The 25,542-nt window shown below is 41.7% G+C and overlaps 1 protein-coding gene across 10 annotated transcripts in view; it reads right to left on the minus strand.

Moving 5' to 3' along the window:
• The window catches only part of SUPT3H (SPT3 homolog, SAGA and STAGA complex component), a 454,300-nt gene that overhangs the window by 150,171 nt on the left and 278,587 nt on the right, over positions 1-25,542 (minus strand). For 9 of the 10 annotated variants that reach the window (XM_066251706.1, XM_066251714.1, XM_066251733.1 and 6 more), the window contains 2 exons: positions 6,890-6,976; positions 3,209-3,299 (listed from right to left, as the gene is read on the minus strand). In XM_066251706.1, coding sequence (XP_066107803.1) covers positions 3,209-3,299; positions 6,890-6,976 — 178 coding nt within the window. Of the gene's footprint in view, positions 1-3,208; positions 3,300-6,889; positions 6,977-9,057; positions 9,102-25,542 lie in introns of those variants that run through there. The other variant, XM_066251762.1, reaches the window with a different exon arrangement.

Consider the following 25,542-nt stretch of genomic DNA (forward strand, 5'->3'; position numbering starts at 1 on the left):
AATTGTTTACCACCAGGATCGCCACTATTTTTTACATGCTCTGGTCCACATAGTCCCCTTGGGGGGTGGGGGCTGCAGAGAGAGCTATCCTGTTATTAAGTCCTGCCTTTTCCTTTGAACTAAACCTTTGACCATTGTACTAAAACTGGGGGTGGAAACGGCAATGAGCTTCTCCTGCAAAGCCTCTCCTGGATCCAAGAGTGGGGAGTTGGTCAAGGATGGGAGCCCTCTGCCTTCTAGCCTTGTCCCTTCAGACATGGATCCTTACTCCCTATGAGAAGGCTAGGGTGCAGGCAACCAGGACGCAGTATTCTGAGCCTGCTATGGCTGGGCAGAATTTCCCTATGAACAGAGGATGAGAGGAAGTTCCCGTCCATTTATTATGCCTGCCCAGAACAAAGCTTCTGCAATGTGAAGCCAGAGCAAGGAGCGATGCTGACTTCCTGCCCCTCCTGGGGGGAAACTGTAGACTGGGAGCTGGAGAAGCAGGTGCCCAGTGTTCTTGTCCACACTTAGCCAGAGTAAAGCTCCTATTACACTGAGATGGGGTGGCAGGGAAGGAGAGGAACGATGGGAATAGGTGATGGCTTAAAAGTAGCAGATTCCCACTGTTCTTAATAAGATTTAGAAGATTTTCTTAAATATGTGTTTCTCCATTTGTTGTATGCCCTTATGACAATTTCTGAAAACTTAAACTATTACTTTAAAAAATCATCACTAGGTAAATGTGGTTCACTGGGGCAGAATATAGCACACGCCTGACATAGCCATTCCACAAGTCCCACCTCAGTATCAGATGTAGATCACTTAAGTAGTTTATCTTATAAATTATATCAACTATTCAGAAATTTTATGTAAGACACACATAATTAGAAAATGTAAATGAGGACAAAGAGGAGAGATTTGAAATAAATAAGGAAGAGAGGACAGCAAGCTGATATGATGATGTTAGTGCACCTGCATACTAGTCTCACCACTGAGTGTCTGGTGTTCAAAGCGTGGTCCTAACAGCCGCCATTCATTCACTGTAGGAATGTGTCAGGTGCTTTCACACAGTGCGATGAAACCTCAGAATAACTCCACCTGAGAAGTGGCACTGTTACAACTTACCTATGAGAAAACTGACCCTCAACAACATACAGAAAGAAAGCAGAGAACTGGGATTAATTGCAGTTCAGGTCTATTTTGCTCCAAGTCTATATTCTTTATGCTCTCCATAAAAGGTAACAGTTAAATTCAGCTGGAGAACTATTTCCCAGAAATTAAGTTCTGTGAGAATTTCAGGAATATTAAATAGGCAGCATTGATTAAACATTTGATCAGAATTATTATATTTTTTTTGCATGGCTATTGCACTTGCTGATTTGTTGAAGACAAATGAAAGTACTTCTCTCTCAAAGTCTGTTAACCCTTCAGCTGGTTTTAAGTAGTATTCTGGAATTCTTCTTAATCTGGTAGAATCTGTTTAGCTACTTCATCAGTAAATACCGCTATGCAGTGACTGTGTTCAATCCAAAATATATGAGTTATTTCTAAAAGCACAACACACATTGCCTGACCAGCGATGGTGCAGTGGATAGAGCATCGGACTGGGATGCGGAGGACCCAGGTTTGAGACCCCGAGGTCGCCAGCTTGAGCGCAGCTCATCTGGCTTGAACAAAAAGCTCACCAGCTTGGACCCAAGGTCACTGGTGGGAGCAAGGAGTTACTCGGTCTGCTGAAGGCCCATGGTCAAGGCACATATGAGAAAGCAATCAATGAATAACTAAGGTGTCACAACGAAAAACTGATGATTGATGCTTCTCATCTCTCTCCGTTCCTGTCTGTCCCTATCTATCCCTCCGTCTCTCTCTCTGTCCCTGTAAAAAGAAAAAAGAAAAAGAAAAAGAAAAAGAAAGCACAATACACATTGACCCTTGAACAATTTGAGGGTTAGGGGTGCTATACATGATTCTGTGAAAAAAATCCATGTGTAATATTTGACTCCCTCAAAAACTTAACTATTAACAGCCTCCTGGAAACCCTACTGATAGATAACAGGGTTGATGAACATATATTTTATGTATTATATTTATTATATACGGTATTCTTACAATAAAGTAAGTCAGAGAAAGAAAATGTGAAGAAAATTATAAGAGAATATACCTTTATAGTATTTATTTTAAAAAATCTGAATAGGCCCTAGCTGGTTGGCTCAGCAATAGAGCATCAGCCCTGCATGTGGAAGTCCAGAGTTCAATTCCCAGTCAAGGCACAAAGAAGCAACCATCTGCTTCTCTACCCCTCCCCCACTTCCTTCTCTTTCTCTCTCTTTCTCTTCTTTTCCCACAGCCATGGCTCAAATGGTTAGAGCAAGTTGGCCGAAGGCACTGATAATGGTTCCATGACCTCACCTCAGGCACTAAAATAGCTCGGTTGCTGAGCAACACCCCACAGGGGCAGAGCACTGTGGGGTAGGAGGCCTGCTGGGTGGATCTTCGTAGGGCCATATGCAAGAGTCTGTCTCTCTGCCTCCCTGCTTCTCCCTTAATAAAAAAAATCTGCAAATATGTGGACCTGCAATTCAAATCCATACTGTTCAAGGGTCAACTGTATTTATTTTGATTCAGTAAGCATTGTTTAGTAATTATCTATTTTCATCTTAGCACTGTTAGACTCTGCAACATTAATATTTGTTCTAAATATTCCAGAATGAGGAATGTGTTAGAAAGCCAGACAAAAAAAATATTTTACTGTTAGTCTTTTTGTTAGATTTCAAATATCATAGAAACACACACCAAAATGAGGTGACTTTATATCATAAAACGTATCAGATACTTTCTATAATACATTAACAAAAATTCATATGTATCAATTTCAAAGATATAATATAGTTCTGGCTCTCTACATACATAACAGAAAAATTATGCTTGCTATAATAAGGTTTTAAATCAATATAATTTTCTTAGTTTCATGATATTCTGATATAAAGCAGGTCATATTATTAAAAGATAAAATTGAAATACCAGATTACTATTAAGTCACATAAGTAGAAAATCATACAATTTAGCTGCCAACTAAATAAACATCTGGTTACTTTCTAAACTACATTGTGTAACAGAAGTTCATCTATTCTGCTCTGGCCGGGGTATCTACACTGACGGCGCAAGACGTGAGGCCCAGCGCACACGCGTCCCTGTTCTCAGGTTCGTGTTGTGTTCTGTTTACCTTCGAGAAGATCATCCTCGTCCATGCCTTTGACAATCTTTGACTTGTAGTCTCGGAAAAACATGTATTTTAGCAGTCTTCTAAGTTTTTTCTATTAAAAAACATGAAATCAGTAAATTAGAAACTTTGCACATATATTCACTTTACTAAGTCAAAACTCTAATAACTATATTTAATAAAGTAGAACGTCAGAATCATTGGAGAAAACACACAAATTTTCAACATAATACGATGGTAGTAAAAAATAATACGCTCATCAAATTAAACATAAAAGCTGAAACGTAAGCATTTTTAAAAGCACTTTTCATTTACAAGTATCTAGGTGCTCCGGAATCATAATAATTCCCTTCATATTTAGATCTTATAAAAAGTCCTAAATTGTTTCTGAAGATTGTGATAACTATCACACTCTCCATACTAAGCTATTTTAATTTTAAAAATTATCTATAAACAATCTAGACAAGGAGTTTGTAACAACTGCTTTAAAAGGCAGGCCCTCTCTTTTTTTTTATTGTTTTTTATTCTCTGAGCATCTTTTCTTTTATTTAGAAGAGCTGATTTATGGCTTATATTTCTGGAAAACATTCGGTAATATGAGAAACATATTTTTATGAAACTCAAAGCTGATTAATGATAGTTGTTTAATGATGGCTTCCCCTAGGTTTATTCGAGGACCAAACACTGCTTAACTCTGAAAATAACCGGTAACACTGCATAACTTGTGTACTTACACTTAGAATGTATTGCTACTGGTTCTTGACCTTTAGCTTTAAGATTCCTAGTAATAGCTGAAACCTCCTGCATTTTACAAAAGCTCTTTGACATGCATTTTATTTGATCATTTCAATAGCCCTGAGATATAGACAACTATAATCAGCTCCTTTCTATCCATAGTGCAATTGAGGTTAGAATTAGTGTTGCAAAGGAAAAGACCTCACAGACACGGACAACAGTGTCCCCACAAGGAGGGGCAGGGGAGGGGGGAGGTGGCCTGTAGAGGGGCAGATGGTGATGGAGGGAGACTTGACTTGGGGTGGTGAATGCACAGTGCAGTGTACAAATGATGGGCTGTAGAATTGTGCATGTGAAACCTGTATAATTTTAATAACCAATTGTCACCCCAATAAATTCAATAAAAAATCAGTCTTGCAACTAAGGCTCAGCAGGGTCAGAGGTAGAAGATAATCTTTGAACCTCTGCTTCTTTATTTGTAAAGTAAGTAAAGTACTTACCTTAGGGGACTATTGGGTGGAATAAATACATTACTTAGTATAATATGTAAAATACAGTAGGCAGTCAAGAAATACTGCTTTTGTAAACTGAAAGAGAAAAAAATAGGTCTTTCACTATTCTTTCCTCTTTCCTGAGTCCATTGAGGACTTTAGATCTTATTTTGTCTTATATTATACCTCTGTAAACTACTTTAAATTCTGTTTGGAACATATTAGTATATAAATAAAATGATCATGTTTAGGAGAGAGATGAGAACAATGGCAAGTATCACATTACAGCTATGTTCTCAGGTGCTAAAAACATTCTGGCTAAGAGTCCTTCTGGAGCCGGATCAGGTGGTGGCGTGGTGGATAGAGAGTCTAACTGGGACGTAGAGGACTCAGGTTCGGAAGGCGTAGCTCGTCAGCTTGAGCCCATGTGGGCTCATCTGGTTTGAGCAAGGTGTCACTCGCTCTGCTGTACCCCCCCCCCTCCCCAACGTCAAGGCACATATGAGAAAGAAATCAATGAACAACTAGGGAGCTGCAACAAAGAATTGATGCTTCTCATCTCTCTCCCTTCCTGCCTGTCTCCCTCTTTCTCTCTCTCTCTCTCTCTATCTCAAAAAAAAAAAGTCCTTCTGGGGAGCAAAGGGCACTGTCAATTAGTGCATGTTCCTGAAGTTTCAGTGTGATTTGAAACTTCAGTATGATTTGAAAGGGTCACTGTGGACCCTTTTTTGTGCTAGTCTCTTTAGCACTGTCAGTGAAAGAGGAAAACTGACCAGGCATATTCGAACTGCACTGTGCTCTAGACCTTCACAGAGCGTCCTGTTCACGGCCCCTACCTGCCAACAGCATCTTCTGGCTCCTTCCTCAGAGCCCCCCTGCTACGCAGTGCCTACTTCTCTGTCGTCCTCCAAGTTCAATGAAATATGCACCAAATCCTGCATATTTTCACTCCTCACTATCTCTCTGAACTCTTCCTTCCTATCCACTTCCAGAGCCATTATAGTAATCACATTTTGTCTGGATTACTCAACCAGCATCCTGGTCAGTTCTTTTCCATTTGGTCCATTCTACATATCATCTCACGAGTCTTACCACAGGCGAAAACCTCCACTTTGAATAATCCTACATTCTCTACATCTTACATTTAATCCCATAACCCTAAAATTTTGTTGAGTCTTAAAATGCTTTCAATTTAATCATCTAGGTTTTCTAAACTAGATATCTTCTTGAGAGTGAAGACGTTCCTTTTCTCTTCCTTTTTATTCCTCATGCTACTTAAAAGTTAATGAGCCAAAAGTTTATCCAAGGGGTCAGACGGAAAGCCTTTTGATAAAAAGCAGAGCTCCAGGCACATGAAAATGGTGGCAGAGAAACGGAACAGTGAGTCACTGAAGGCCAGGGAGACCCAATGGCGCAGTGAGAGGTGGAACACTGGGAACTAGGCACTGCTTGTCACTTGTGATGACATTCGTCACTGGGATTATCCACTTACTGTTTTACATGTATCCTTTAGATGAAACTTATTAAAACATGTAAAATTTATAAAATATTTTCAACTAGCTACTCCAGGAGAGAGTTATGACAAAATTAGATATGTAAATACCAGCTTAGATATTTTGATACCAGTGTTAGAAGAATAGAGAAAGGTAGGTCTTTAAGCATAAAATAACTGCACTAGACATTATGGTATGTGTGTGTGTCTTTGTGTATATAAACATACACACACACATATATATGCTATTGGAATACACATCTTGATTGCTTTTCTATTTTCTTTTTTTTTTTTTTTTTTTTTTTTACTTTATTTATTTTTAGAGAGGAGAGAGACAGAGAGGGAGAGAGAGGAGAGAGAGACAGAGAGAGAGAAGGGGGGAGGAGCTGGAAGCATCAACTCCCATAGGTGCCTTGACCAGGCAAGCCCAGGGTTTTGAACCGGCGACCTCAGCATTTCCAGGTCGACGCTTTATCCACTGCGCCACCACAGGTCAGGCTTTTCTATTTTCTATAAACTCGTGTCACAGAATAAACTTTGTATTCCAAGTTTAAAATAATTACTCTCTGAAAGCCTATAAAACTGTATAAAATTAGAAGAAAATTTAATATGCCAATCAGTTATATCTTACTTATCACAACAGTGAATATTCAATGAATATTATGTAGCAATGAATATGTCTAAATAGACAGATACAAATAAGCGAGAATTAGTTGTCAACATCATTTTACATACGTGCCCTTCACCATGTTAAAAAAAATCAATTCTCTTATAGTAAACTATTTTGTGATGCAAGCTATGAGACTATAAAATATCAGTTCAACAGTTACAATTCCAATTGGAAAGCTATATAACAAGGACATTTAGTTTCATTATTTAAGTATAAGTAGCCAAATAATTAAATATTAGATTTAAGTATAATGACCCAAACATGGCATGTTATTCAGTGAAACATTTTTACATTACCTTATCTTTGCGCATCAGAAACAGAAGATCTTCAGCAGATATCACCCTTGCTCCCCGAAGCTGAGAAACTTCGGCAGCTTGCTGTAACTACCAACAAAAAAAATTGAGGAATTTTTCTCAATAATCTGATGTCTCAAGAAAGATAAATATACTAAGGGTTAAAATTTTTTGGTAATAATCCAGCAATCACATTGCTGTTTTTCAAAGTAAAATGTCTTATGTTTTAAGGTATAAAAAAATGCTATTAAATTAACTCATAAGCCCACCTGTAACTGATACAATAAACAGAAATCCTTGATTTCTTTCATGCAAAAGAAAAATCATGTGCAGCTTCCAGAAATGCATTAATGCACCTGAAAATAATTTTATGAAATTGTATCCTCATATCCATGTGAGCAATGGTTTCACTCAGTATCACTAGTTGAATAAGTATATTATTAATCTGAGCTCCCATGCTGGTATGATTTGAAATAGGCCCATTCAGACCTTTAAAAGATCAACAAAAACAGTAGCTGTTTCTAATATCCAAAGGAAAAAAAATAGTTCTCGTTTTGGCAAGTCTTCAGTGGGCAAAGGATTCAGTCCATAAATCATAATACGGGACTGCATTAATTTCTTTCCACACTAATCACATGCACACAAAACGGTAACTGTCTCTGGAACGCACAACACAAAACACACTGCACGAAAAGCTAGATTCCCCTTGCAATGTCCATCTGGGCCCTTGTATCTACAGTCGGGAGCTTTCTGGAATTCAGAAGCCCTAGAAACACAATCTGACTTGAAAATGACCTGGAAAATAAAAGAATGTGAAAAATGATAGTTCTATTTTTTGGCACAGGCAAAATAAAATCAGTTTCTTATTTTGATTAGATGGAAGGAACATAAAATACATGCAGCTGAAAAAAATAAAGATGCTGGAGAAAAAAACACTATGAAAATGTGCCCGTAACGTCCTTCAAACTTGATCACACCGTGGTGACTGCACCAAACCAACTCTATCCAATATTATAAAAATATTTACATATAAAAGCTGTTCCTGAATGCATCGTTCTTTGAAAGGAATAAATCTAACACATATTACTGAGAACTAATCTTTAAAAAGTGACACACTGTTATCTTAACAATTATAAGAAATCAAATAGTGCGTTTGTACTGAAGAAATTCTGCCTGAATGTTGAAGGGAGTTTGCTCAGCAAGCTTCAAACCTTGTCTAAATACACAGTCTACAAAATAGACTATAAACTCCCTATGTGTCAGCCTTACCACTGAATTTCCTGGATACTGGTGGTTGGTATATAAACATAATTCTACCTAAATATAGAAATTTAAATTTAACTGTGAACCATTTAAAAAGAAATCTTGGGTGAAAAGTTTTTTTAAGATGATGATGTATCTATCCAGAAAGAAACTAAAAGTTTTCAGCAGGAAAAACTTAAACATATTATTCTAAAACATAGAAGGGTAGCAGGGAAATGTGCATACACATATTTTTTTTTTCAATCAAAAACGTTTCTATCAGAGTCTAAAATAAATGCCGGCAGGGTGGAGAAGAGGGCTCCGTCCCCTTCGTCCGCACACACGCAGAGAACCAGGAGGCAGTGCTGCGAGTACCACCCACGTGGCAGTCATGTCCCTCAGGGTCAGGAAGGGTCGGGATAAGTATGTCCCTAAACAGCTTTCCCAATTAGCCCACTGTTTATCCACACCACAGCTACATAATCTGTATTTACAACACTCTCAAAAAGGTTAGTTTACAAACATATTAACTAGGAAAAAAGAGAAAATGAAAAAGAAAGACATAGAAGGGTCAGGCATTTTAAAACACCTTTTCAAATCTAGTACACAACTACTGTAAGGATCTGGAATTTATGTCATGGTTATGCTGTCACAATTAGCAGGAAATCTCTTAGTGTTCACCCACCCAATGTGCTCATTTCCCTCACCCAACGGGGTGTCCTTGGTAACACTAGTACTACCAGCTCTTTCTAACATGCCTGGACCCCCAGGCAGTGAATTCTCAGGACGTAAAGCTAGCATTGTGTTAGCTCACCAAGCCTACCTGGCCCTCAGGTCCCAAGAGCCAAATTCACCTCTCCCGATGCTGGCCTCCTTTCCTTTTCCAAGTGAGGACAGCAGTTTAAAGTGTGTACTGCCCATTAGCTTACCTCCAGAGATATTTCTCAGCATCTACCAGAAAGAGGAATGAAACTCCTCTTTGACAACACAAGCTTAAAAAACAGGTTGGCAGCTTGGCATTCCAGTTCCGCAGGATGCTGAGCTCAGGACTGGTTTATTCATTCGTTCATTCATTCAAGACAGGAGGGGGAGGGAGGAGAGAAATAAGAAGCACTATAACTTGTAGTTGCTTCACTTTAGTTTTTTATTGACTGCTTCTCATATGTGTCTTGACAGGAGTGGGGGCTGGGGATTCAAGCAGAGCCAGTGAGCCAGGGACCCTTTGCTCAAGCCAGCATCCCTGCGCTCAGGCCAGCAACCTCAAGGTTTCGAATTGGGGCCCTCAGCATCCGGAACTGATGCTCAATCCACTGCATTATGACTGTTCAGGTAGGACCGGGGCATTTAATGTGAAAAAAAAAGAATACCAGAACCAGGAACCCCCCCCCAAAAAAAATTCCGAATGCCTTCAGTGCCTCAAAAAGTTGATTCTATATTCTAAACTCCTCAATTTCTTAATCTTTGCAAATAAATGGAAGTTATACTTCATTATTCCCTGTAGCAAGTCAGTAATTAAAATAACATAAATTTTTATTACAATAAAACTGACATACAGCCTGACCAGGTGGGGGCGCAGTGGATAGAGTGTCGGACTGGGATGCAGAGGCTCCAGGTTTGAGACCCCGAGGTCACCAGCTTGAGCGTGGGCTCATCTGGTTTGAGCAAAAGCTCACCAGCTTGGACTCAAGGTCACTGGCTCGAGCAAGGGGTTACTCGGTCTGCTGAAGGCCCGCAGTCAAGGCACGTTTGAGAAGACAATCAATGAACAACTAAGGTGTTGCAATGCGCAATGAAAAACTAATGATTGATGCTTCTCATCTCTCTCCGTTCCTGTCTGTCTGTCCCTGTCTATCCCTCTCTCTGACCCACTCTCTGTCTCTGTAAAAAATAAAAAAACAAATAAAATATGAAACTGACATATATATAATTGCATTATACAATATGCAAGAAGTGATAGAGTAGAAAAACACTTTAAAACCAAATGCTAGTTGAACGAGTGCACAACGTTAACTTTGTTAACTATATAGGCATGGTAATAGCTACCTTACAAAGATTTATTTGTACCTTCAGATATTTTGCTAAAAGACATTATCATTTTATCATAATAGCAACTCTTTTACAGCACTGTTTTTTTTTCTGATACATATTTTTATTCTTTAAAGTAAACAAAAACAATAATACAGTTGTAATTATTGTGTACAAGACAAAAATTTCCCCTGGCATATTAACACTCATCATGTTGGCATTTTAATATTTCATACTTTAAATTTTACATGTCATCTTAAATTCCTCATTTTGTATTCCTACAAATAAATCTCTTCTAAATTTCTCATTGTTGTCAATGATACTAACATTCAGACTCAATTTTTATCCTTATATTTTCATCAATATATGTTGATTTTGTTTGTTTTCATCTGCTCAAGTTCTTTTCTTTCTTTTTGAATTTCAATTAAGTTTCAGAAAAAGATATCACATGAATTTGGATTAGAAAACATGACAAGACAGCCCTGGACAGTTGGCTCAGTGGTAGAGTGTCAGCCCAGCATGTGGATGTCCTGGGTTTGATTCTGGTCAGGGCATACAAGAGAAGCAACCATCTGCATCTCTAACCCGCCACTCCCTTCCCACCGCCATGGCTTGATTGGCTCCAGCTGGCCCAGGGGCTGAGGATGGTTTTTGGCCTCCACCTCAGGTGCTAAAAATAGCTTGGATGCTGAGCAACACTCCAGATGGGCAGAGCATGGCCCCACAGAGGGCTTGTCAGGTGGATCTGTCTCTCTGCCTCCTGTGCTCTCACTTAATTCAAAAAAGAAAAGAAAACATGACAATAAGAGGTTTGTTTTTCTGGAAATTCAAGAAAAAGAAATAACACTTAACAGGTTCAATGATAATTTTCTGAAATTTCCTCTTGCATCAAAAACTATGTATTTTCTCCCCAAAGCACCTACTCTAAAAGGTAACTCACCCTTTTCACCTCCCTGTAGCCAGACTTTGTTTCACAGTATTTACCCCAATCTAGGTCTTCAGGGGCTTCTTGCTCACTGGTTTCTAAATTTCAATGTCTCCATATTCTGATGCATCTAGATTTAAGTGCTAAAATTATCTTTCTTAAAAATAATGTCCATAATTCTTGTTCCAAATCTATAATATTTTACCATTATCGGCCCTGGCCGGTTGGCTCAGCGGTAGAGCGTCCACCTGGCGTACGGGGGACCCGGGTTCGATTCCCAGCCAGGGCACATAGGAGAAGCGCCCATTTGCTTCTCCACCCACCTCTCCTTCCTCTCTGTCTCTCTCTTCCCCTCCCGCAGCGGAGGCTCCATTGGAGCAAAGATGGCCTGGGCGCTGGGGATGGCTCCTTGGCCTCTGCCCCAGGCGCTGAAGTGGCTCTGGTCGCGGCAGAGCGACGCCTCGGAGGGGCAGAGCATCGCCCCCTGGTGGGCAGAGCGTCGCCCCTGGTGGGTGTGCCGGGTGGATCCCGGTCGGGCGGATGCGGGAGTCTGTCTGACTGTCTCTCCCCGTTTCCAGCTTCGGAAAAATACAAAAAAAAAAAAAATTTTACCATTATCTAACTTCAATGAGGTCTCATAGATTGCCTTTTATACTTTTGTTCTCATTATGGTTCAGTTTTTCATATTTTTCTACATTAAAGCTCCAGTAATTTCAGTTTAATCTTATGCCTTTGTGTATTTGTGTTGGTCACTTTTGTCAACCTGATTGGGCCATGGGTCAAACATTATTCTAGGTATGATTTTGAGGTTATTTCTTGATGAGATTATTATTTGAATCAGTTGACTGAGTAAAGGAGATTGCCCTCCCTAATGTGGGTGGTCCTCAAACAATCAGTTGAAGAACTGAATACAGTCATGCACAACCTAATAGCTGAGATATGTTCTAAAAAATATATTGCTAGGCAACTTTATTTTTGTGCAAACATTTACACGAATCTAAGTGATATAGCCTACTATACACCTAGGCTTTTTGGTACAGCCCAGTGGCCGGCCAACTCATTAGTCAACAGAGCCAAATATCAACAGTACAATGATTGAAATTTCTTTGAGAGCCAAATTTTTTAAACTTAAACTATATAAGTAGGTACATTGTTATTAACTTAATTAGGGTTCTCCTAAGCTGACCAAAGAGCCACACTCAAGGGGCCAAAGGGCCGCACGTGGCTCGCGAGCTGCACTTTGCGGACCACTGGTGTAGCCTATTGCTCCTAGGCTACACATCTCTGTACAGCATGTTACTGTACAAAACAACAGGAGATTAAATCAAGCACAAGAGAAAATGGTACAATCAAGATATTCAGCCTGACAAGGTGATGGCACAGTGGATACAGCATTAGACTGGGACGCGGAGGACCCAGGTTCGAAACCCCAAGGTTGTCAGCTTGAGTGTGGATTCATCTGGTTTGAGCAAGGCTCACCAACTTGAGCCCAAGGTTGCTGGCTTGGGCAAGGGGTCACTTGCTCTGCTGTAGCCCCCCAGTCAAGGCACATTTGAGAAAGCAATCAATGAACAACTAAGGGGCTGCAATAAAGAAGTGATGCTTCTCATCTCTCTCCCTTCCTGTCTGTCCCTATCTGTCTCTCTCTGTCTCCGTCACTCAAAAAAGAAAAAGATATTCAATTAACACAACAGTACGAGGCTGCTACTGGTATAACGTGATTTGCTGTTTTACAGCAAACCTCTCTTTTTTAAATAAGTAGAAAGAGTACACTTTAAGCCAGTAACACAGTCATTTGATCAGTATCGAGTACCGTGTACTGCACTCACTGTATGGGTTGTGCTTCTGTACAACTCGCAGCACAGTGGCCTTCTTTCTCCCAGCATCAGCACAAACACATACCGTGTTCCACGAGGGTGCTATAAGGTCACTAACTGATGGGAGATTTTCAGCTCCATTATAGTCTGATGGGACCACCATCGTTGGTGGTCTGTTGTTGACCAACTGTCATCATTGGCTACATGACTATAGAACAAAAAGGTTAAATAGGAGGGAATCCTTCCTGACCGCTTTGAACTGGGCCCTGAGCAGTCTCCAGCCTTCTGACTCGGAATGAAGCATCTCCTAGTCCTCAGGCTTTTGGACTGGATCTGACACCAGAACACACTTCTCCTGGGTCTCCAGCTTGCCAGTGACAGACCTTGGGACTTCTCAGCCTCCGTAATCATGTGAGCTGATTCCTTGTCTGTCTGGCTGTCTATCTATCTGTTCACATATACTTACACATATAGCCTACTGTTTGTTTCTTTTTTTCTTTTTCTGGGGAATTCTGATGAATAGAGTACAGTACTTTACTTAAATTAAGAGAATTTCTTGATTCTTTGTGAGATGCATTTTCTTCTTTAAAATACAGGCTTCAAAATAATTTTCTCAAAGAAAAAAATAGATAATTATCTTCATATACTATAGTGTTTATTACCTAGCTTAGACATGGAAATTATGATGTGCTCAGCTTACAATACCTTAATTGTACTCGTCAATAAGTTTTTTCTTTATCTTCCTCAACCAATTACCTAACCTTCTCACCTTCCAACTTCCTTTCAAATAATATCTCTGGGTCCAAGACCACCATTCCCAACAGGCAGTTTATAAATCTTAAATGTTGACATTCTATTTCCCTCCATGATTTTCAGTTTTACCATCGATAATAAAATGAATCGAGCTACATGAAGTCAATAACCCCTGCATTTGGCTGCCGCCCACATAAACTCAGCGGAGAGATTTCTCTCAAGTTCCAAAGGTTCTAAAAGTACAGCAAAATTCATTTGATGATTTCATAATCATTAACATCCTGAAAGTATTCCCTTTTCACCACATACGAGGCACTCTCCTTTAGTTTCTGGCTAAGTCCTTCTTGGATCTTTCCTTTTTGACAAACAAACAAACACTAACAGGCAAGCTTGTTGAAAGCCATGTCACAAAGAGGCCTCCTTTTTACTCACCCTTTCCAGAGAGTAAACCAGGATGAACTCGCCGTAGCGGCAAAGGGGTGAGAGAATGCCTATGTGGTCTTGATAGGGTACTGGATGAAACGGCCCTTTCCCTTTCTACCAATCCTCCTGCTCTCATCCATCCCAGACTTTTGCTTCAGGGGTACTTTTAATCCTGATCTTTTCCGGGTGGAATCCAAGGTTACCTTTCTCTCAGATCTGTTAAACCTTTACCATTTCTAACCACGTTTTAAGCTTCCAGAATTTCTTGACCTCTCTCATCTGCTATTTCATCCTCTCCCATTTTGTCTTTGTAGGCTTATGCCTTTTAAAATAATGATGTGGTCATTTAGTGGAGTTTTGAGCAAGTGTGAAGATAAGGAAATGCTCCGCCCACGTGTAAACAGAGGCTGATGCTCCCGCCCCTTCTTTTATGGTAACATTTACTGGAGGTACCATCCTACGCGTCATGTCTTCTGCATCTTATCTCGTTTACCCCACAGCAAACCTATGTCTACGTACACAAAACTGAAACTTAATAATCAATGCCTAACATCAAGCCACTTGTCTTTCTCCCCGAGATTAACTTCTCATTCACAATACAGGAAAGTACATCACTAAATCAAGCCTTATATCACAAAGAAAAGTCTAACCAAAGAAGCATTTTATTTGCCTTTCTAAACATCTTCATTGCTGGCAAAGAAATGGTTGACCAAAAGAAGGTTTGGATCAAAACAATCATACCAGTTGCTTCATGCAGACACAGCTTAAGGACGAAGAACTAAACAAGTGTTTGAAAGGAAAAGAACTTGTAACTAAATACAGTTAACATTCAGAACGCTATAAATGTTAGCTATTTGACTTCGTATTTTCCTATCATATGATCTCCTTATTCTTTTTTGGTGACTAGTCTTCCACTGTCTTAGACATTTGAAACATAAACAAGTATGTAAATTGATAAAAGATGTGTCTAACTTTTTAGAGTTCACGTTAACTCTTCTTTTTAGAATAGTAAGTCAAACACAGTTAAGTCAAGTTTTAAAAAAATATGATAAGGCTATAATTATCAATATCTCATGGCTCAAAGAATTCATACACATACACACACACACTCACACATGTATATGAATTGCCAAGCCACAATCAATATGCCTGCAAAGCAGAAAAACTTCCAATAAACAATGACTGCAGTTACTATAATGGAACAGCAACCTTGACAAGGAACTAATTCTTTGGTTACACTTATTTAAATGTGAAATTAGGAGAACAGCAACACTTGAAAGTTATTCATAACTTATATGCAGAAGAGTTTCAAGTCTAAACTTTCAAGTCTAAACACACCAAGTTTTGAAAGTATGCAAAAGACTATTTTGGAAATTTTTAAAAGTTGAAATTAAAGTCAGAAAGTAGATTATAGTTTAATTAATATACCTTAAATTCTATACTATTCTATAACAGACTATAGTTTAAGTAATATTATACTTTAAATTCTATATTATAGTTTAAATACTATACTATTAACTAGCTATACTTAATACTATTAATATTTTAACTAGCTTGACCAGGTGGTGGTGCAGTGGATAGAGCATCAAACTGGGATGCAGAAGACCCAGTTTCGAGACCCCGAGGTTGCCAGCTTGAGCACGGGCTCATCTGGTGTGAGCAAAGCTCACCAGCTTGGACCCAAGGTCGCTGGCTTGAGCAAGAGGTTATTCGGTCTGCTGAAGGCCCATGGTCAAGGCACATATGAGAAAGCAATCAATGAACAACTAAGGTGTCACAATGAAAAACTGATGATTGATGTTTTTCATCTCTCTCTGTTCCTGTCTGTCTGTCCCTATCTAGCCCTCTCTCTGACTCTCACTCTGTCTCTGTAAAATATATATATATTTTAACTATTTATTTTCTATTGAAACTAAAATACTATTTAACTATTGATATTTAAGCTAAAATACAATTAAAATTGTAGAAAGATGGAGGCATATCTTGAATTTGTTCAACATTATGTACAGTTTTCTGTTACTTAATAACTGAAAAATGGTACAGTTTAAGAGTCCAAAGATATTTATTTCAGTTGCATTTCTTAAAATTTTAGAAGCACAGAAATATTTAGTAGCCTACAGAATGTGTACTATCCTTGTCTACATTTAACAATACCCTTTTAAAAAAATGATTTTAGAAAGAAAGGGAGGGAGAGAGAGAAACATCATTTTGCTGCTCCCCACAGTTCCGCATTTACTGGCTGATTCTTGTACGTGCCCTAGCCGGGATAAAGCTGCAGCCTTGGCCTATCTGGACAATGCTCCTATCAGTTGAACTATCTGGCCAGGGCAACAATACCTTTCTTTCCTCTTCTTATTTCTTGTCCTATCTGTGCCTCTCTCCATATTCCCTTCTGTCCACATTTCTAAAAAGGTGTCTACTGAGAGTTGCACTCATTACTTACTTCTCCAAAGGACTAAAGTTTGAGTTAATTACTGTTCCTTGGAACTCTGCCTAATTTTTCATGATAATCTGATTTCATTTTATCCTGAAATGTTTAGGAATAAACATAGGTCTTATACTAAATCCTCATAGATCAAAGTACCAAAAGCGCCGAATTACACCAGACCACACACAGACTGATGTAATGATTAGAAAAAAATTATCAAATAGAAAGAATCAAGTGCTGGCAAACAAAGAACAATTATGAGGAAAACGGATTTTCTAATTCTATCTCTATTATTAGTTCCCTTGTTTTGTCAAAAGCAATTAGAAAACCCATGGAGAGAGAACAAACTTTAGAATTTCAGAGCTGCAGCTTCCGATGCTGGGTCTCAGCACCTGACCCGCTCCGTGCACTAGGAGGGCACGGGTCTGCCGTGACACTAGGCAGGGTGCCTTCTACTCTGCTAGGAACGCGTATCCTGCAGGATGCTCCGTGCACTAGGAGGGCACGGGTCTGCCGTGACACTAGGCAGGGTGCCTTCTGCTCTGCTAGGGACGCGTATCCTGCAGGATGCTCCGTGCACTAGGAGGGTACGGGTCTGTGTGACACTAGGCAGGGTGCCTTCTGCTCTGCTAGGAACGCGTATCCTGCAGGATGCTCCGTTCACTAGGAGGGCACGGGTCTGTGTGACACTAGGCAGGGTGCCTTCTGCTCTGCTAGGAATGCGTATCCTGCAGGATGCTCCGTTCACTAGGAGGGCACGGGTCTGTGTGACACTAGGCAGGGTGCCTTCTGCTCTGCTAGGAATGCGTATCCTGCAGGATGCTCTGTGCACTAGGAGGGCACGGGTCTGCTGTGACACTAGGCAGGGTGCCTTCTGCTCTGCTAGGAATGCGTATCCTGCAGGATGCTCCTGGGCGGAGGGCACGGGTCTGTGTGACACTAGGCAGGGTGCCTTCTGCTCTGCTAGGAATGCGTATCCTGCAGGATGCTCCTGGGCGGAGGGCACGGGTCTGCCGTGACACTAGGCAGGGTGCCTTCTGCTCTGCTAGAAATGCGTATCCTGCAGGATGCTCCGTGCACTAGGAGGGCACGGGTCTGTGTGACACTAGGCAGGGTGCCTTCTGCTCTGCTAGGGACGCGTATCCTGCAGGATGCTCTGTTCACTAGGAGGGCACGGGTCTGTGTGACACTAGGCAGGGTGCCTTCTGCTCTGCTAGGAATGTGTATCCTGCAGGATGCTCCGTGCACTAGGAGGGCACGGGTCTGTGTGACACTAGGCAGGGTGCCTTCTGCTCTGCTAGGAATGTGTATCCTGCAGGATGCTCCGTGCACTAGGAGGGCACGGGTCTGCTGTGACACTAGGCAGGGTGCCTTCTGCTCTGCTAGAAATGCGTATCCTGCAGGATGCTCCTGGGCGGAGGGTACGGGTCTGTGTGACACTAGGCAGGGTGCCTTCTGCTCTGCTAGGAACGCGTATCCTGCAGGATGCTCTGTTCACTAGGAGGGCACGGGTCTGTGTGACACTAGGCAGGGTGCCTTCTGCTCTGCTAGGAATGTGTATCCTGCAGGATGCTCCGTGCACTAGGAGGGCACGGGTCTGTGTGACACTAGGCAGGGTGCCTTCTGCTCTGCTAGGGACGCGTATCCTGCAGGATGCTCCGTGCACTAGGAGGGCACGGGTCTGCCGTGACACTAGGCAGGGTGCGTTCTGCTCTGCTAGGAACGCGTATCCTGCAGGATGCTCCGTGCACTAGGAGGGCACGGGTCTGTGTGACACTAGGCAGGGTGCCTTCTACTCTGCTAGGAATGTGTATCCTGCAGGATGCTCCGTGCACTAGGAGGGCACGGGTCTGTGTGACACTAGGCAGGGTGCCTTCTGCTCTGCTAGGAATGCGTATCCTGCAGGATGCTCCGTGCACTAGGAGGGCACGGGTCTGTGTGACACTAGGCAGGGTGCCTTCTACTCTGCTAGGAATGTGTATCCTGCAGGATGCTCCGTGCACTAGGAGGGTACGGGTCTGTGTGACACTAGGCAGGGTGCCTTCTACTCTGCTAGGAACGCGTATCCTGCAGGATGCTCCGTGCACTAGGAGGGTACGGGTCTGTGTGACACTAGGCAGGGTGCCTTCTGCTCTGCTAGGGACGCGTATCCTGCAGGATGCTCCTGCGCGGAGGGCACGGGTCTGCCGTGACACTAGGCAGGGTGCCTTCTGCTCTGCTAGGAACGCGTATCCTGCAGGATGCTCCGTGCACTAGGAGGGCACGGGTCTGTGTGACACTAGGCAGGGTGCCTTCTACTCTGCTAGGAATGTGTATCCTGCAGGATGCTCCGTGCACTAGGAGGGCACGGGTCTGTGTGACACTAGGCAGGGTGCCTTCTGCTCTGCTAGGAATGCGTATCCTGCAGGATGCTCCGTGCACTAGGAGGGCACGGGTCTGTGTGACACTAGGCAGGGTGCCTTCTGCTCTGCTAGGAATGCGTATCCTGCAGGATGCTCCTGGGCGGAGGGCACGGGTCTGTGTGACACTAGGCAGGGTGCCTTCTGCTCTGCTAGAAACGTGTATCCTGCAGGATGCTCCGTGCACTAGGAGGGCACGGGTCTGTGTGACACTAGGCAGGGTGCCTTCTGCTCTGCTAGGAACGCGTATCCTGCAGGATGCTCCTGCGCGGAGGGCACGGGTCTGTGTGACACTAGGCAGGGTGCCTTCTGCTCTGCTAGGAACGCGTATCCTGCAGGATGCTCCGTGCACTAGGAGGGCACGGGTCTGTGTGACACTAGGCAGGGTGCCTTCTGCTCTGCTAGGGACGCGTATCCTGCAGGATGCTCCGTGCACTAGGAGGGCACGGGTCTGTGTGACACTAGGCAGGGTGCCTTCTACTCTGCTAGGGACGCGTATCCTGCAGGATGCTCCGTGCACTAGGAGGGCACGGGTCTGTATGACACTAGGCAGGGTGCCTTCTGCTCTGCTAGGGACGCGTATCCTGCAGGATGCTCCGTGCACTAGGAGGGCACGGGTCTGTGTGACACTAGGCAGGGTGCCTTCTACTCTGCTAGGGACGCGTATCCTGCAGGATGCTCCGTGCACTAGGAGGGCACGGGTCTGTGTGACACTAGGCAGGGTGCCTTCTGCTCTGCTAGGAACGCGTATCCTGCAGGATGCTCCTGAGCATTTCTGTTATTACCTGATTTTATGGTTTAACTCATCAGACCACCTCCACGTACAGCACCATAGAAACTGACTTCACAAGTAGTTTAATGAAGATGTTTTCAAAAATCAGCACTGTAAAGAAGTTTCTAAAACCACGTTGACTATTTCCCTCTCATAAAAATTTTAAAAATGGCTCCGGTTTGATGTTTAAGTGAGATAATGTCATGCAACATGTAGTAAATTCAGAATAAATGCTATGCATTTATTTAGATTGAGAAATTTCAGGGTGATCATAAAAAGGTTTATAACTTCTAGTATTCACAAAGATTAAGGGCTATTATTGGACTATTACTTGGGACTAATGATTTATTTTACCATAAACAAATGTAGAGTGTAAATAGTTTGTGTGGATATATACATATATATTTGTATATATACACACTCATACACGTATGTATATATCACTAGAATCACTTTCTTATGCATTGTAAGAAAGTAACTCTCCTCAAAAATTAAAAGAAAAAAACTACATGAGCTTCTTCTGATAGAAAACTAGCTTCTCTCATGACCTCTCATATAGAATCGCCTCAAATGAAATATAATGCACGTCTCAGTGTGAATGTAGTTTTGAGAGTTTGGTTGGACGGAGTACGTAGACGTAGCTGGGCTGCTTTTTCTGGTCCTCAGTTTCCTCAAGTGAGAACGAAAGGGAGGGGGACATCCAATGAGCTGCAACGGTCCTTCCCACCTTCACATGCTGATTCCAGCATCCAACCCCAGCTATAGTTGTCTTTTGGCTCCTTAATGAATCACTTATGTCAATGAGAGCAGACATAAAAAAGAAGAATCACAAGAAGAAATAGTACAACCTGGTGAGGTTCAGATGGGAGTCAGTTTTCAAAGGAAAATCCACTTAGGTAAATAAACACTGTAAACAGCAACCTACCTAACTTAGCATGAATGAGTAATTTCACCATAATGCTTACCATGGTACACAAACCAGCAGGTGATATAGTTAATTATTCCAGTGTCCCATCAAATAGCTGCAATTACATTTGAAAGCCAAAGACTGTTGCAAAACGGGATTAAAGCGATGCAATTGTTACTGCATAAAAAGAGACTGGTCCCTATCCGTTTCCAATTGCCCTATGCTTTTACCATATGATGAACAGAGAAAATTTGTATACACTTCCCTCTCAGTTGTCAGAGAAAGTCGCTCTTATTCAAATTTTGTATCCAAATCAACATTGTATATAATATTTGTCAAATGAGATGTAGTAGATATATGTAAAGCTAAATGAAATGCTAAGTTCCCAGGCTCAGATGTCAGTCCTACATGCCACTCAAGAAAGTAAAAGGTTACTAGACAGGGTTCAGTTACTAACAGGGTGAAGCAGCACAAATCTTGTTACACTCACAGGTCACTGTGAAGATGAAATGAAATAACGTGGTGGAAGCAGGTGTAGAGAGATAAAACACAATAAAAGCACACAATACTGCTTAGGGATGGATCGTTCTTAGTTAGGAATAAGGTGAAACAGCAACCTATGTAAGAAAAGGGATAAAGGAGTCTACTGATAATTTGGTGAACAGAAAATGTTTTAGATTTGTAACTAACACCAAAACCAGAATATTCCTGAGATTCATTCACATCAGGATAGAATGGGACAACCACCCAAAAACACTGCCACGGCCTCACTCCGAGCAAGCGACAGCATAAAGGATGAGTGAGGTGCCACGGCCTCTCTGGGGTCTCTGCTGACCTAAGCACAGACCCCACACCCCCTCTTTCCAATGTGCTTCCTGAGGACTTTGCATACTTTCAGCCACCTCACCACTGACCATCCTGGGATTTTTTTTAATGAATTTATTTGGGGGTGACACTGTTGTGAGAGAGCTTTGCAATAAGGCTTCCCTTCCGGAATGCCAACTCACAACTCTTGTGTGAGAACGAAGTGAATGGCAGTTAAGCCACGTGAGACAGGCAGCTGTGGGACTGGTCCATGTAAACAGGCCCAGTGACCAGAGGAGGAGGGAAGACCAAGGGCTGCTGGGTCCTAGTGCGCGTCCTATGCAAACGTGGCTTGTAACTAAACACAGCTGAGACTGTACTGACTAAGCAAAACAAAGAAACCCAGGAATTGTAACAGTTATCCTGCAGGGATATTAAAAAGAACAATTGAGGAAGGAAAAATAAACATAAAAACGCTTACAACAGGCCCTGGCCGGTTGGCTCAGCGGTAGAGCGTCGGCCTAGCGTGCGGAGGACCCGGGTTCGATTCCAGGCCAGGGCACACAGGAGAAGCGCCCATTTGCTTCTCCACCCCTCCGCCGCACTTTCCTCTCTGTCTCTCTCTTCCCCTTCCGCAGCCAAGGCTCCATTGGAGCAAAGATGGCCCGGGCGCTGGGGATGGCTCTGTAGCCTCTGCCTCAGGCGCTAGATAGAGTGGCTCTGGTCGCAATATGGTGACGCCCAGGATGGGCAGAGCATCGCCCCCTGGTGGGCAGAGTGTCGCCCCTGGTGGGCGTGCCGGGTGGATCCCGGTCGGGCGCATGCGGGAGTCTGTCTGACTGTCTCTCCCTGTTTCCAGCTTCAGAAAAAAAAAAATGAAAAAAAAAAAAAAAAACCGCCTAAAACATAGTATCTGCCCAACAATTTGGTTTTTTATTTCTTTGTGCAGATTCTCAGGGCAGTGATAGTTCTAAAAGAAAAGCCACACAAGGGGAAATCTTTAAAACTAGTCTCATAGATGAGGCTAACCTGATAAGCAAGGATGAATACTAAAAATGTACTGTTTTAAATTGAACACTGGCCCTGGTCTGTCCCATACATACTTATTGAACACCCAGTAGAGGCCAATCACTGAGCTCAGACTGGAAATTCCACTAACCAGAAGCAGAGCAATGCAAGCAAAGAGGGAGAACATCAAAGCACAGTTCATCGTCTCACAGTCTACAGACTGCTTAGTTTTTAGGTAAGATTTGCAATAAATGATAGATGTTAGGATTATTATAAAAATTTTATTTCAAGTAAGTTAAACATATTTTTGTTGAAAATCAAAGCAGCAAAGTTAATGCTGAAAAATCAAAGAAATAGGAAATAAGTACTATAACATATACTGTGTTGAAGAATATATTAAGCTAACACTTCTGCAAATGTCCCACAAGGAGGCCATAGGCTACGTGAAGGTTCCTAATCTGAAGAAAGTCTCAAAGACATTGCTACAGAGTATCTAGAATGTCTAAAGAAAATACACTAAACTAACCTGGTTTTAGCCCGATGAATTTCTAGTCTAAAGGCAAATCAAATTGTGTCTCCTAGTCTCTAATCGGGTTTTGGAAAAAAACCTCAACTTTTACAATTTCTCTGGCTGAATCTCAGATGATATAAGTATGTCTGGACATCTTTAGGGATGACCCATGTGGGATCATTGATATTAACTGAATATATGTTTCAGTCAAGGGCTTGGAAGGAAAAAGAATAGCATAAACTAGGTAATTGGAGAAGAGTTTAATTATAAGCTATTACAAAGACGTAAGAAGGATTTAGGGAAACCACAAAGGAGAGTGTGGTACCCTCCCTGACCTAACAACAAAAGGAAACAATTATTAAACCAAGGTTTAGAGCAGTGATTTTCAACTGGCGGGCCGCAAGTATTTTTAAAACATGCAATACTTGACTATTTAGTCAGAGGCACTGCCCTCTTTTCCCTGAGCCTGTGAAATAAAATGAGAACAGCCAACAACAGCTATCCGGTGTGAATGCCCTGTCTTGAACCATAAATACATAGGTTATATAATAGAGATGCACTTTATTGGTCACATTGCATAATAAGGTTGCATGTGATTGGTTAATTCTTGGTACTAGAAACCAATATAAACAAATATAGGCACCTGATTTTTTAAAAGGTCACTCTGAAGTAAAAAGCATAGGTAATTACTATTATTATTATTATTTTGTACATCAATCAAAATTATAACTACTTATTTGTCACATTGGCAAAAAATATGTATTTTTGGTAAGCCACAGAATTCCAGTAATTAGTTTATTTGTGCCATAAGATGAGAAAGGTTGAAAATCACTGGCTTAGAGCATGAAGGGGAAGGCAGCTGTCACCTGAACCTGAGTGCTGGAGAAGTCCCCTGACCGGACGCCGCCCCCCTTGGCCTCACACTCCTCCACTCTCAGCTCTCCCGCGGGTGCCTCTCGCTGGCCACGCTCAACCAGAAGTCAGAGGGCAAGAGGGATCTAAGGAGATGAGCCTCCCGGGATACAGAGAAAGAAAAAGGGTGGAAAGTGGATCTGGATTACACACACGAGATACCCATTTCCGTGAGTCATCCCTTACCAAGGATAACCCTCGGGGGCCACTTTCCCCGAAACCCCAAAGTAGAATGTTCTTCATCCCCTTTTCAAAATATTTTTGTTCAGATAATTTAAAATAGCAATGAGTGGAAAGCATTCTCTTCCAAGTAAACAACGTGGCCAATGATGGAAACTGCAATTCTAGAGGCCAGGACTGAATTTAGGGAAGGGTGATACCAATAATAAAAGAAACAAGAACATGTACTGGCATGTACTGAACATACTACAAGATATCCGAAATATTTTAAAAACTGTTAGTTTGATGTTGGCAGAGAAAGAGCAGGAGTGCAGAGGTAGAACTGGAGCTGAGGGGCTTTGCGAGCTCCACTGAGGAGAATAGTCCCAGGGGACTGTGTGTGGGTGGTGAGTTCTGTGCAGGAAGGTGCCATGAGAATCTGAGATGGGAATTTCCACAGAACAAATCCCTGAGCAAGCTGTAAAAGGTGTAACAAGAAGTGGGCTGGAGTTTCACATGTTGGTCAGGCTTCGGTAAAATAGTTTTCGTTGAGGGCAGGCCTGTTAAAAAGAGAATGCTCTCAGCTGATGACGTCAGAGTAATGGCGGAGTAGGAAGCGATACCGATAAATCTCCCCCAAAACTCAACAAGATCTTCAACCAGAAACAGAAAAACCTATACTTGGAGCTTCCAGATTCTTCGCAATACACCCAAAGATGCCATTAAGGAAGAGAAAATCGAATATCATGGATACAAAAGAAAGAGAGGTAACACAGCTAGATGAGGAAAAATCTATGGAGAAAAAATTTAATATATTGGAAACCTTGGAGCTAAATGACAGAGAATTCAAGATAGAAATCCTAAAAATCCTCCGAGATATACAAGAAAACACAGAAAGGCAATATAGGGAGCTCAGAAAACAACTCCATGAACACAAAGAATATATGTCCAAGGAAATTGAAACTATAAAAACAAATCAAACAGGATGAAAAACTCAATTCACGAGCTGAAAAACGAAGTAACAAGCTTAGCTAATAGAACAGGTCAGATAGAAGAGAGGATTAGTGAAATAGAAGACAAGCAACTTGAGGCACAACAGAGAGAAGAAGAAAGAGACTCAAAAATTAAAAAAAATGAGATAGCCCTACAAGAATTATCTGACTCCATCAAAAAGAATAACATAAGAATAATAGGTATATCAGAGGGAGAAGAGAGAGAAAATGGAATGGAGAACATACTTAAACAAATAATTGATGAGAACTTCCCAAGCCTGTGGAAAGAACTAAAGCCTCAAGTTCAAGAAGCAAACAGAACTCCAAGTTTTCTTAACCCCAACAAACCTACTCCAAGGCATATCATAATGAAATTGACACAAACCAACAGCAAAGAAAAACTTCTCAAGGCAGCCAGGGAAAAGAAGAATACAACATATAAAGGAAGGCCCATTAGATTATCATCAGATTTCTCAGCAGAAACTCTACAAGCTAGAAGAGAGTGGACCCCAATATTTAAAGTCCTGAAAGAGAGGAACTTTCAGCCACGAATACTATACCCATCAAAGCTATCCTTCA

The sequence above is a fragment of the Saccopteryx bilineata genome, chromosome 1, assembly GCF_036850765.1.
Source record: "Saccopteryx bilineata isolate mSacBil1 chromosome 1, mSacBil1_pri_phased_curated, whole genome shotgun sequence".
Lineage (NCBI taxonomy): Eukaryota > Metazoa > Chordata > Mammalia > Chiroptera > Emballonuridae > Saccopteryx > Saccopteryx bilineata.